A 14,410-nucleotide genomic window follows, 5' to 3' on the forward strand; every position below is an offset into this window, starting at 1 on the left:
ATTTACTTTGCCGTCTTTTCACTTCAACTGGTGTCAGCTTCCTACAGCTAACAGCTGAAATATATAGTTCTATCTTCCAAAACTGCACCAAACAAACCCAAATAGTTACATTCATTTAAAAAAAAAAAAAAAAAGAAAAAAACAGTCCTTGTGCTGTGGGTCAAACGAAGCTGAGGATCAAACAAACAATTGAACAAATTAATGAGAAGACATTAGGATTGTTTTTTTAAAATATTTGGATAGTTTGAGTACAACTATAATCTCAATGTAATATCACAAACAAATATAGAAAAATAATATTGAACTATTATTGAACAAGTCATTTGTAATTTCATATGATCTATTTTTTAATTATAAGAACAGTGAAATTAATGAAAAGCTCTAACAAAACAAGGGTATAGTCAAAAATATTCTGGGAACTTGTGTCTTAACGCATGTTTTCACCTTTTTTATTTTTAAGTTTGAACAAGTTTTAGAAAATAATCAGATTTATCTACAAAGTAATAAAATATTGTGGCAGTTTACTCTGTCTCGATACAGATAGTCGCAACAGGACACTTGATTCCAGCTCATCATACAGGATTTGTTTTTAGTATAGTTATTAGAATTAATACCAGGATAATTCTGGGCTTACACCAGCCAGAAATAGGTGCACCACTAAATACACAAAGAATCATGTACTTGTGGGGTAAAGATGCGGGCTAATAATATGCTACAGAAAACAGAATGCTATGGTAAGCAGACGTTCCCAGGATATAAAGTCTACCTGGTATGTGATAACTTGCTGCACAACCTTTCATTTTGTTACAAAACTATTATTTAGCACAGCAAAGACAACTAAAAATATTACCCAATGTTTTCATGCAACTAAAAGGCCACTGGTTTATTTCCCTTATTAATACTAAATCTGAAACTTTTTACATTAATTTACAATGAATAAAAGATCCTTACAAATATCTCATGTAGGTGACATTAAGTCATCCGGTTAATGCTAATTATTTCAAAAAGTTAAATCCTGTTTTATAAGGTTAAACATTTGGAATTATTTCTTGCCAAAAAATAACATGTCTACAACCACACAGAAAGTAGAAACTCAGATTTCTACAGAGCCACTACCACTGCTATGAAATTACAATGCCAAGTGTTACAACATTCTGTAAGTTACCACTCTTCCCAATACTTAAGATAGCAAAAATTCCCTCTCTACTTTCTACTGCATACACAGGATCTGAAGTAAAAGGGAAAATTTTCATTTATAATGTTAGGTAACAGAAGTGCTTCCAAATCATTCACTTTTTATGTAGAAAATGAACGCAGCTGTGGAACAAAACAGATTTTTCCTCAAGAAAGGGCAGGTTCTTCTGCTCAGTCTTGGACCATATACGACATCGATATGCTCCTCTCCTTCTACATGCCTGAAGCTTCTGCAGACAGCAAAGAAAATGCCCCATGCACATGCAGGCAACAGAGAAGCAAAGCTGAGATCCTCTGTACGGACCAGAGGTGAGACACTGGTCCCAGAGCAGCTGTGCAGAGCAAAAACGTCAGTGTACCTAACAAGATGAAGTGCAGTGGAACAAACCCAGAGCTCATGTGCAGAGCAGGAAAGTCCAGTTTCACCAGTGAACAATATCTGGAAGTCTGAAAACATTTTGTTTTCTTGAAACCTTGCTGAAAGCAATCGCTCTGCTTTGCAAACCATTCAGAAACGTGAAACTGATCTGCAGCCTTCTTGTGAGGGAATTCAGCAAGAACTGGCTTGTGCCTCTTGTCAGAGAGCCCCCAAACCACAACAGAGCCACGCTGCTGTCTTGGTGAAGGTGCCCAGAAGCTGGCCTCTAACTCACCCATGCACTCAGGGCAGCACTGCAGCATTTCATGCGTGTCAAAGTGTTCTGTTAGCATATAGAGATGGTTGGTGGGTCACTGCAAGTCACTGACATACTGCATCTGGCATGCGAAGCCCTGAACAGTAAAGAAGAGGGCTTTTCAGCCAAGGGGAAGCTAGCTTGAAACGCCTCACTTCTATCTCACCTCCACAGCACACTTTTACCCCAGAGGTAGCAAGCCTTTCCCATCATCCTTCCTCTCATCTTGGCATCCCTTAGCCACTCTTCACTGACCGCACTGTCTCATAAGCACACAGACCTGCCTTCCTTTCCTCCCTTCTGCTAATCTACCCCCTGCCTCCCTACTCATCTCCCAACCTCTTTTGCTCTCCCTTTTGCAGGTCTGGCAGTCCCATTCCTGGAAAAGGCACACACAGGCAACACCTGAGCCAGGGCAGGAGCCCCAGCGCAGCCTGCAAGGGCACAGCTCTCCCTCTTTGCAGCAATTTCCCTTTGCCTCCCATGAGACCATAATAATTCCTTCTGGGCAGTACTAAGAGCAACACAGTGTCAGTGGCATAAGGCCACTGCCACTTTCCATCACGCCATGATCAAGATGTGTCCTTACCACGGGACAGGCTGTACTCTCATGTGCCACAGAATGGGGCTCTCACAGCACGACAGTTCAGCGAGGCTGTATTTGGTGGTGCTCATTTACCCCGAACAATGCAGGCAAAAGACTCAAACCCTGGATGTGCACGGGAGTTTCATCTGTCACACTGTGGATATGGTATTATTCACATACAACAGTTAAATACCACATACCAATGTAACGAAACCCAGGGAGATACAAGCCCGCATCTAAAAGAGGGAGCATTCATCCCGGCTACACTGCAAAATTTCAGTACCTTTCCTGAGGGGACACACAGAAGATGACCAGGGGCCACTGGGCCCCTCAGAGCACTGCCAGGGACCGACCCAGAAACATACGGGTCTACCTCCAAAGGAGTGGGGCTGGGGCCATCTCCCTTCAAGACAGAAGGCCCAGAAGATATTTTATGCTGAGGAAATGGTTTGCATGGCCAGAGAACAGTGACGTAACATGAATGTGGACAGAAAAGCACTAAGAAAACAAAAAACATTCTGATCAACATCGTTCTCCCTTTCAGAATATCTTTACCTCAAATGAGAAACACAACAAGAGAAAAAGGACCTAGAGTTTGGGAATCTTAAAATGGCATTTTACCATAGATGGCTTCCATGGCTACGGTCTGATTGAGGAATATCTTTGCATATCCACTTCTCTTGAACAAGAAAGAGAAAGCAGCCCTTCTCTGCCTAACATGGTCACTGCAAGGTGCTCAAACAAGATAAGGGATAGGAGGATTGGAGTTCATATAAGAACCTTATACAGTTTGAAACCATGATGTACAAGAACATAATTTGTCCAAAGCCTGCATTTAAAATGGTGCTTGCATGTTCAACTTGCAGGTGCTCAGGGGATAGAATTTTATATTACTTGGAAAAGCCAATTTGTCATGCTGTCCCAGGGCTATGCACACAGAGAGCACTGGGATTCAGCTGAGAATCTGTTCTGTTGAAGAATTTGCAGTCAGCCCACAATAGAAGCATCCAGTGGGTCAGGGTCTGCTTTCCATTTCTGTGGTGCCCTGCTATCATTCCGTTTAAAGCAGTAGGTGTCATTAGCATGAACACAGCTTGATACAGATGTAGAGTGTTCAAGCCAATATTCAGCCCTTTGCTTCTTCATCCATATGCCTCATACAACACATAGTTCAAATTAAAAATACATGTTGTACAATTCTCAGATTCTGTGGGTTGGGTTAAAACCATTTCAAACTTAGTTCTGAATTTTCTCTGCAACAAAAGTTAAGAAAGACATCAAATTTGTTCCCACTTTCAGTGAGACTGAACGTGATCCCAGTTTTGTTGAGGTAATATGCATTAACAGCAGCCCAGAGTTCAACCAAAACCACACCACTTAGCCTGTCTGTCCTCGTTAACTTTTAGAGTTACTGATGAAACAACAGGGTAGAGCTCTACAAACTTCTGCTTGGCACCGTTCAGTTAGAGAAATTATGGTTAGTCTCTAATTCACAGACCCATGAAGTATCCTTGGTACTCAAAAGGTATTATCTGGAGAGGAATCAAAATTCTGTTCACCAAAATATTTATATTAGCTAAGAAAGCCAAACTCTGCCAAGAACACAGCTGGCAAGCTTCCCCAGAGTCTCTCTGCCAGTGTGTAAAGCACAGAAAGTGGGCCCACCTCCCATAACCCCTCTGTGCATACCAATGACTTGTTAGTATTTTAAGTACAGTGCCAGCTATTTGTAAGGCCTCAAAAATCTGGAAACTTTAGAGCGCAGCAGCCGAATGAAGGATCTTGGGAACATCTCTCTTGACTCTTGGGCTGTGTACTTGAAGTAGTTTTGTGGATGCGCCAACACATCAAACAATGCTTTTATCAACTTCTTATCCTAGAAAAAGGAAAGCAGATTTTGTACAGTAATTCCACAGAGAAATTAGGGTCAGTAACACCAAAGTCTAATGACCAGTCAACTGACAAAAGGTTATGGGCATTTTACTTCTCAAGTAAAAATGTCTCAGGAGTTCAGACTAGCAGAGCAAGGCTGACATTGACATTCAGGCCCCAGGGAACTCACTGGAATTTCACATTTGTTTTTAGTAGTGCCAGGATTTCTCCCTTTCTCATACTTCCAAGAACAGCAAAGAAAAACAAAAAATAAAAAAACTAAAAAAAAAAAAAAAAAGCACAACACCCCGGAGCCAATATTCAGCAAAAGAAAAATCTGCTTGAAATGACATCCACTCATCCTGCCTATATCTCCTAGCCAAGGTAGAACCAAGTGAAATCCACCAAGAGATTTTTCACACAAGAAGAAAAAGCCCTTGCTAATCTATGGGACATGAGTAGCAGCACCAAGTACTTCTCCAACCCCACATCCCTCAGTTTGCTCACTGACTCCTGCCAGCACAGCCTACATTAGGTCCAAGGGGCTACCTTTCTAGGAAAATCTATAGTTTTTTATGATAAGGTCTGATCCACCTTTAATATCCCTGGGAAAAGGGTCTCTAATCCACTGCTCAGCACAGTCAGGATGTGCTGATTCACCAGTTCCCTGAAGTAGCATGTGTCTACTGCACCAAGGAGCAGAACAGATGCAGAGCAGGAGGCAACCTCACTAGCACATAGTAGCGTTACTTTCAATCAAAAGCAACATTTTAGTGGAAGGAATATACCTTGAGTATTTCTTGATGATTTTCAGATGCATAAAGTCTACCATCCCGAACGATGTCTTCTATTAGTTCTTGGTAATCCTCTATTGAGAATGCACAAGAGAGTCATTTGCAGGTTCATTTCACTTACATATTCAATACCTCCCTTGTTTATACATGAAAGCCCTACCCCCAGAAGAACCAATAGTATCTGTCTCTCATATTAGCAGTTGGAATGTATTCCAAATACTTTTCTGTAAATAAACTGCAAATACTGTGTACTATGAAAACAAAGTTTACTCTGCTGAGCTGTTCTGCATCTGTCAAAATCAAAAGAAATTTAAATGCACCTAGGATTGTAGCACACATTGTAAGAGAGTAACCTGCTTTAATTCAGTTGCACTACTGAAACTTCTCTGTAAATACTCACAATCCATTCTTGACTCCTTTCTACAAGAGAAAAAAAAAAAAAAGTAAGAGGAAGCCTTCTTAAAGGACAACCCCCTTGGTCAATCCAAATTTGAAAAGCTTCAAAAGGAGTGGTGTTCCCTGAAAAATTATCTGCTCTTGATGAAACTCTGCAGAACACCATGGAGGGCTATTCCTCCACAATTACCCTAGTGTGAACAAATGCTTCACATTATTTTCACGTTGCTCATGCTGAGGGGCAAAGCCTCAGCTCCAGTCTTTCCCCAGTGACTCTGACAATGACAGTTGAAAAGAAGCCAGAATGGCAAGAGTTTCGAACATACTTATATTTCTCCTCCACTACACCTGCCACTATTTCACAAACATATTTCTAAGTTAGCCTGTGAGATTCAGAAGCAAAAGACTCAATGCCAGCAAATATCCCAGATCAGTTCCTGCACTGTTGTTCCTGCTGCATCACAAGTAGCATCCTTGCTCTAAGACTGTGGAACTCTCCTCCCTTCCCCTACAGACTATTTGCAGTGGCAATGCAACCGCCAGTCTGCCTGGCCCTCAAAATACCATTCTAAAACCTGGTGGCTGGAGCTTTCCTACCTTTGTTTTAATATTAGAGGGAAATAGCTTTAAGTATATAAGCATTAATCTGCATGGTTAACACAGCTTGTAGGCATGACAGAGCACTGGCCTGCATGCACAGAATGACCTGGTAATAGTGGGTCAAATAAGCATGTTTCACAAAAGTTTTCTAGAAAGGGTCAAATGCTGTAGTGCAGGAATCACCATTTTTGAGAGGTTTTATTCTATAGTAAAGTCTCTACTCTCAACAGCTTTGCAGAGCAATTGCCAGAACTCCCATCCCACAAAGCTCTGTGGGGGTGAACACCTCCAGGGGCCTGGCCTGAACAACACAGCTCTGACACTAGATTACAGCTGGTAGCAGTCACATGGTACACCACAGAAGCACTTGGGCTCTGCCCAATTCCTAAACAGGGGTAATCTGCCACCTGAAGTAACTCAAAATTGGGAAGGCATAAAGATGCATGAAAACCAGATGCAAGCTCTGAGTTCTGCATTTTTCCTTTGCAAGTCAGAGTCCAGAATCCCAGCTGTTTGTTTAGGTCTGTGGAGGACTGGAAATATGATTACACTTAAGACTGCAGCGCAATTGAGAGATCCTTAAACTATCTATAAATGAAAACAGCTACTGGAAGCAGTCTGATAGTGACACTGCTGAGAGTGCTGGGTTACCCCGCTTCTTAGCAGGGTCAAGGAGCCCACAAGGAGTTCTGCACTGCTACAGCTGCACTAGTCCACATATGCTCAGCTGTTCACATCCACTTACCATCATATGTTACGTAAGGAACCTGGAATCCTTTGGCGCTGTTCCCTTCATTTGACTTGAACTGGATCCACAGCTTCTTAGACCTAGAAGTGAAAGCTATAGGGCGTTCGTAGGTTTGACAGGTTTCATAGGTGGTCACTGAATTGGAGGAAGCTTTCAAAGAAAACACACAATAGGCAGTTATCTGACAATGCTTCACACTAATTAATATTTAGAAAATATGTTAAACTAGTATGACAAGAAATACATGTTTTTGTTTTTTGTTTTTTGGTTTTTTTTTAAAAAAAAGCATGTTTGTGGGTTTTTTTTAAAAAAAAAAAAAAGGAAAAACTCAAAATGTGGCAGGCCATCAATAAATGGCAGGCCATCAATGACTGACTTTTCGGTCCCTGAATATTTTCCCTGACTCTAAAAAACAGTCTACTGCTTGAAAGATGTGCTTATACTAGAAACTGAAGCTGTTTATTCACAGACCAAACACCTGTAGAGACTAGCAAGCATCCCTTCTTTCCTAATCCAGGCTAGCATTGCTTCGCATAATTCATGACTAATCAGCTTGAACCATCTACCTGTTCTTAAGAACATTTCTCTCTGAGTTCACTGACACATTATAGCCTTGCAACCTTGTTTCATCTGAGCAGCACTGCCAAACAGGATTTCTCAATTTGGCATAAAAAGAAATCACTACTCTTAAGCACAGTACAGCTGTGGTACATTTAGTTTTTGCAAAGAGCAACACACATGAGAAGCCTGTGTTGAATACTGAGATAGAAACCATATGCCTCAGTAGGTATTTTTACACTTACAGCTTTTTCGCATCACCAGGTAGTCTCCACACTCATCTTCTATTGGTAGAAATATCTCAGGAACCACAATTAAAATACGGCGTTTTGGGGGCGGGTTAATATTCCAGGTACATTCAGCATTTGCAGGATAGTCCCCAGGATAGTTTGGTGATTCAATATATCCAGTGTAATCTCCCAGTTCACCTCCACACTGCCTATCTAAAAAAGCAATACAATATACAAGGTTAGGAGAAGAAAGGGTATCCTTCAGCCCTTTCTACAGGCACTGTCACAAATAGTACATGAATGACAGGCACAGAAACTTCTATTTGCATCTGAGGCAGGTACTTTACTAGTTTCAATTCACATTGAATTGAAGCATGCCTGCTTCTGCCTTTATGGTTTAATCAATGTTAAGAAATATAAATATATATTCTTCCCTGTTAACATAGCAGGTCAACCAAGCCATAGCCAAGTAGCAAAGCACTTGTAAAATGACATAAAAGTGGTCAAGCAAGGATGCTTCACTTGCTTGTACCAGACAGGATGGGTTTTGTTTTTTTTTTTGTGTGTGTGTTTTTTGTTTGTAAAAGTATCAGCTGAAGTCTAACTGGAGTCTGCTCAAGTACCATGTCTGCAGCAACACAAATAGGGAGTACAGCAGGCCTTTTCCTTTCACAGATCAGCACCCCAGCAGTTAGAGAGGGTATGCCTCATGCAGAATTCTTTTTCTGCACTCCCCAACTCTGTGTGGCCACACAGGTCTAAGCACTACAGAATCCTAACAGCAGTATGTGGGTGTGACATGCTCAAGGAGCAGAGTCTCTAAGAGACACATATGCAGCTCCCAGAAACATTTTTGTGAGTGTATATATATCTGTGTGTTTATACGTGTCTGAGGTTCTTCTGAGGAGTTGCCTTTCTGCCTCCCTTTCTAATTTACCCTCAACTTCCCATGCTACAGCTACCATAATCTAGAACAGTGGTTCTTTTTGTAATTGCCTCTTTCAGAGATTGTTATTAAGAGAAAATGCTCACTAGATGTAGTAAAGTTTTGTGAACCAACTTACATTCCTTTTATAGAAAGGAAAGAAATTAGGATGCAGAGAACACAAATTCGGTCTGCTGTATCTTTGAAAAGAAGATTTAATAGCAAGACCAGAGTGACCGAGTACCAACTGGCAAGACACAATCATCACTTACCTTAAAAAGAATGATGAAACCAGTTTGCAGAAATGGTCTCCCATGAACCTCAATAAGCCATGTGGGATGAGATGCAAGCGGGCAGCACACTGCCTTCTCTCCAAGCTCCCTGGAGCAAAGCTAAATTTTGCCCTTAAGGCCACTCAGAATATTAATGGCCCGGTCTTTTTACTTATAACAAATGATCAGAATGATCTTGCTATACTTACTTTTGCACTGTGTTATATTTGTGGACCCATCAAAATCCGTAGTGGTGTTTCCAGGGCACGAAATGCAGAAATTTTGTCCAAATTCAGGTTGATATGTCCCAACTATACAGCGAATACACCGATGAGTTGTAGTATTATAAAAATGGCCAGGTGAACACTGAACTGGAGGGTATTTAAACAGACAGCACAGTTTAAAAAAAAAAAAAAGGAATTAATATGTTACAAAGTAATTTTATGCATTTCTATAGGACCTATTCTAATTTTAATAACCGAAGTCTCATATTTCTAAACTACTAGAGCAATAAAGCAGAGGTAAATGAACAGATTTTAATTTACATGGTCGCTCTGCAAGTTCAAACATCCCAAATGCAGTAATGTAGAGCAGTTCTGTGTGGAAGCAGTAACAAAAGATATGGGAGACTGAGTATAACCAGCATGGTTTTGAAAGCATGACACTGCACAAAATAGTGTCTTACCAAATGGTCTAGCCACCAATATTTACATGTAAATGAACAGCAAGTTCATCCTTTCTTCATTGCTAGCTTATGCCAAGCAGCACTTGCACTACAGCCACATGCCAGTGTACCGCTGTGATCAGTTCACCAAAAGCAGAGGTTGAAAACTTTTGTCCTCTACAGCTGGCACATTGCATCAATAGTAGCGACTACGCTTGATTTTGCTTAGCTATCCTAAAACCATTGTCATTTGTACTGATACCTAACAGAAAGCAGTCAAGAGCAAGAGCCATATATTACCTTTGCTCTCACCTCTATCCCCACCTTGTTTCTTTGTGGGACTAACAAAAATATTTTCCTATTCCTTCTGCCTTGCTTGGCAACTTTACCATTCTCAGCTTGACTTCTGAATGATCTACTACATTACCTTTCAAATGTAGTTTTCTACGTTGTACAGTCCCTTTTTTTCCTCCTATTCCTTTCAGTGTCTGCTTACTCCCAAATAAGTACTGTTGTTAAGACTTGTATTCAACTAGCTCAGTCTGGAGTCCTTCCCTGCATGCTCCACCCCCACCACCTAATCCAAACACTTCAGATACAAATTCCAAATTGTTCTCACACCTGTGATTTCAGATCTCATTTGGCCCCTTACACAGCAAATCCCTGAGGTATTCATTCCAGTTAATACAAAAAATTCCTTGAATCTCAATTCTTATTTGAAAACTGAACCTCATTTACAGCCCTATTTTTGTTTGTGTTAAGTGAAACTGAAATCAGTTCCTCTTATTTTGATCCAAGGTATTTGACCACTTTGTGTAACTTCACAAAATTAAGTATGAAAGCATTAACTATTTGTGGATTCAGTGACTCTTTGCTGAAGAAATCTGTTAACTATCACATCGCTACCAGTAGTATTAATTCTTCAAGCATACTGCGAGATTTGTCTATTATATTGCAATTCTCAATAATAGACATACTGACACGAGAGAGATCTCTTTATCCAAATCACCACCAAATGCTTGCATCATGATCTTACTTTTATCCCTTATGTTTACTTCATGACAATAGATTTTCTATTAACATTTTACTTTCTCTGCATGGTTATTTTGATACAAGTGATATTCTTTTATCCATGCTTTAATACATTGAGTAAACCCCGATACCGATTAATACTTCCTCTCTCTCCATTGGCACATACTTTATCAGTGTTTTCAAACACAGCTTTGTAGCTCTTTCTTTTTTTTTTTCTTTTTAGATACCTAAAATGCTAACAAGAAATTTCTTCATTCATAGATGTTTCATCTCCCCTCCTGATTTTTATTTCTGTGAGGAAAACCTTGGGAACTGATTGACCGCAGATCTATTGCAGTCAAGTTTACAGGACCATCTGAGGTACTGCACAGTTAAATCAAATGATGGCTTTTTGCTCAGTGTTTTAGGCATTCAATCCATTACAAATATGAAAAAGTGATTGATTATTTTTTTCTGAGACTTTTTTTTCCCCTTGTCATTCCTTTACATAGCTCTTCACAGATCAGTCACTTCATTGAACATCTTCTATCCATCTCCAGTCCCTCCTTAAGAATTATATAAAAATCAGTTAGAAAAAGACTTAAGGTTTTATTGAGCTTCCTTGCAGCTGGGCCGGGCCAGCCAACTATTATACCCCTGGAAGGAGACCCTGGGAAGGAACACAACCATTAGAACACCCCACTTGTAGCAGCAGCAATAGCTTTTCCTTCAGAGCATTACAGTTCATCATATCTTGATCTTACCTTTGGTCTCACAGTCCTGAAACAAGGATGCACTGGTGTGTCTTGTCATTAGTCCTCCTCCACATGGAAAGCAGGTTACTCGACCAGCTTCAGGCTGGTATGTTCCAAGGGGACATGGCAGACAGGGTTTAAAGCCATCAGGGGAATATTCACCTGGTGAGCACTGATCTAGAGGAGGAAGAACACACTTGCTTCAAAGTGTACATTATATGTGAAGATATGTTAACAAGCCTGCACAGAACCCAAAACACCGTGGTGCAAATGATTTCTTCTTTATTTGGGAAGCATGGGCCAGGGTTTCAGAATTGAATGCAAACAGTAGATAAAACTCAATAAATACGCTGCACTCTGTAAACTTGAAATAGGTACAGATAATCTCTGGTGCTGGTGAGCTCTTCTGTGGACTGGAATGGATTTGACACTTTATTGCAGGGATGCACTGGACACAAAGCCTGTCAAGTACTCTGTTAATCCGTACAGAGTGGTAATGTAGTGATTAGCTCCTCTTTCTAGCTAAATATCACTTCCCTACCCTCCATCCCCCCAAAAAAAGACAAACAAACAAAAAAGTACTGAAATTAAGTCATCAAAAGTGTACTTCCAAAATTCTAAAAGTATTTTAATCTTAGTAATTGGTGAATCATCATACCATTAATGTTACTGAATTGTCCTAAGACCTCAATCACAAGGAACTGTGCAAAGACCTTTAATGCAGAAATATTATTGCCATTTCTCCGATCCCCCGTCTTGGATAACGATTATCCGTGTGCTAGATTACTGTGTTCTGTATGGTGCATGGATAGCATTAACTCAATCAGATTGGTTTCACTTGAGCACACCCTAATATTAACTAACAAACCCAGGGGTATTTATGGATATCTGAAAAAATAGCTGTTTTTCAAACTATTCACAAAAGAACTAATTTCAGTGCCAGTATTTAATAATTACCCTGCTCTGGAAGGCACAAAATAGTGTTGCAGTTGTTCAGCTGCACTGAAAAATTCTGTCCTTTTAAAGACCTGTTATGATAATAAACTGTTAGTTTTAGTTTATAGCTCCAATAAATCACCCAGTGAATAGCTGTTTTGTTAGGAAGTTAAATTGGCCTTGGCTTCATTTCAGAATATATGACTAACAACAAGCAGGGTATTAACTACCGGTCATGATCAATGATGAAGAATTTTGTTTACTGCTGATTTCACTGAGTGGAATAGTGAGTGTTCCTCCTCAACTTAAAAATAAAATAGAGCTGAATTAAGCAATGTTCTGTAGCTTATCAGTGAAAGCTAGTGAGGAGTGAGACCATCTTAGCTCTTGATTCTAACTTTTTCCACCACACATCACTTTTGCTTTCATAAGTACACACATTCGTTTGCTCCCAAGCTTTTCAAGTCTTTCTTCATTTTATAAACATTTCTACAGAACACTCATCTCTGTACTGTTTGTGCAACTTGACAAACATGACCAAATTAAAGCTTTCACTGTAACAATCCTAGTAAAGTAAGGAAAAACTATTTACAATTCTGCAACAAGGAAACACAATCAAGGTTAGTAAAGGGGATTCTGAGAGGTGGCTACCGATTTCAGAAACCTAGAAGCAACAAAAAGATAGTGCAAATCTCCTTCCCCACAAAAGAGCTATGGTCAATCCATCCTCTAAGCAGACTCACTAGGGGCTGTCTGCCCTCTGCTCTGCTCACTTAACCTTTTTCCCCATCATTTTCACCACCATTATGTGAAAATGTTACATCTGAGAATCTATGCCATCTGATCTCTTGACAACTTTACCATCTGCATCTCACTTGCCTTGAAAACTCATGTTGTAAAACTGAAAATCTCCCTGTGGAATAAAATGGAAGTGATCTAAATATTTCAGAATTATTTTTCAAAATCTGCAATTTTTGGAAACTTGCATCAAGTAGATAAGCACTAGAAGCTCTCCTTGAACATCACTGAGACACTGAACATGGGGCATCTTTTCAGGCACTGTGCAACTTAACTCTAAGAGCAAGAGAAAGAAGGGGCAGAAGCATTGGATGGTCTGTTTCTGTGCCTTACCTCCACATTGAGACACACTGTGAGCTCCAGCTAATTTTTGGTTTCCAGCATTCTGAGAACTGGGGCAAGAGTCACAAGTTATTTGTCCTTCCTCATCCTGGTAAGTTCCATTAGGGCATAAAACACAGCTTTCTCGTTCCCCATCATAGTATGATCCCACACTGCAGCTAACTAGCAACAAGAAAAAATATCAGGTCACTAACATTTTGAGTTTGTGGGCTCAAAGCCAAATTAGATGGTCAAGCAGCTAAACTACTATCTTAAGTACAAGGTGATACAAGGACTACGTTTGCATAAGCATTACAGATGACTAAGTGTCAGAACTGCAATTTGGCAGTTTCTGTGGCATGAAGAAGTCTGACATTTCATTTCAGCTTTGTTGGCGTTAACCTGATGTCCATTAAGCAGCACAGGAGCTAAACTTCAACTGCTTTCGTGCTATCTTTTACCTGCACAGGGTACCCCTGTGATGCAGGAACTGTATCTGTGACTGTGACAGTGCCCACAAAGCAACACAGGAACAAGACAGTGAAAGACAGAACTGCATAAAGTCAGCCTGAGCCAAAATAAAATGTTTCTGTTTGACCTGTACAGACAAGTTCAAGAATTTAATTTTGATTTTCCTAAAAGGTGGCAACTCCCAAAAGAAAACAGCAAGAAAAAAAGAAAAGTCTAGCTAAGGTACCCCACCAACACTGTAATGGGGTATCCAAAACCAACTTTAATAAGCTTTGTAGAGTGGTGGCCTACAGTTGTAAACTAATTGAAGAGAGAAAAGCCTGATAGCTGAAGAGTAAGGGGAGGAAAGGACAGGCTGGTCCAACGTGGAAAAAAAAAAAGCCATGTGATGTCTACCTGTCTCTTTCAGTAGGAATTACTGCTTAAAAGTAAGAATCTGTGTTCAGGCAACAGCAGCCTGCAGGAAGCAAACCAGACTAGCAGAGGAGTCCAAGTGGACAAGCAATTGGCCTGTGCGTCCATGGGCTTTTGGTTCGCAGGATACAGATTTAGTTGTTTATGGTCTAAGGAATATGTTGGTTTCTTTTACATGACTACATCACCAA

General features: G+C 40.2%; 1 protein-coding gene across 5 annotated transcripts in view; it reads right to left on the minus strand.

The window, feature by feature from the left end:
• Positions 1-218: 218 nt before the first annotated feature.
• The window catches only part of SCUBE2 (signal peptide, CUB domain and EGF like domain containing 2), a 41,382-nt gene continuing 27,190 nt past the window's right edge, over positions 219-14,410 (minus strand). For 4 of the 5 annotated variants that reach the window (XM_027461438.3, XM_027461436.3, XM_027461435.3 and 1 more), the window contains 7 exons: positions 13,347-13,517; positions 11,289-11,456; positions 9,059-9,220; positions 7,668-7,865; positions 6,862-7,014; positions 5,115-5,194; positions 219-4,330 (listed from right to left, as the gene is read on the minus strand). In XM_027461438.3, the coding sequence (XP_027317239.3) occupies positions 4,178-4,330; positions 5,115-5,194; positions 6,862-7,014; positions 7,668-7,865; positions 9,059-9,220; positions 11,289-11,456; positions 13,347-13,517 (1,085 nt within the window). In that variant the 3' untranslated portion in view covers positions 219-4,177. The remainder of the gene's footprint in view (positions 4,331-5,114; positions 5,195-6,861; positions 7,015-7,667; positions 7,866-9,058; positions 9,221-11,288; positions 11,457-13,346; positions 13,518-14,410) is intronic. The other variant, XM_072039371.1, reaches the window with a different exon arrangement.

This window comes from Anas platyrhynchos, chromosome 5 (assembly GCF_047663525.1).
Source record: "Anas platyrhynchos isolate ZD024472 breed Pekin duck chromosome 5, IASCAAS_PekinDuck_T2T, whole genome shotgun sequence".
Lineage (NCBI taxonomy): Eukaryota > Metazoa > Chordata > Aves > Anseriformes > Anatidae > Anas > Anas platyrhynchos.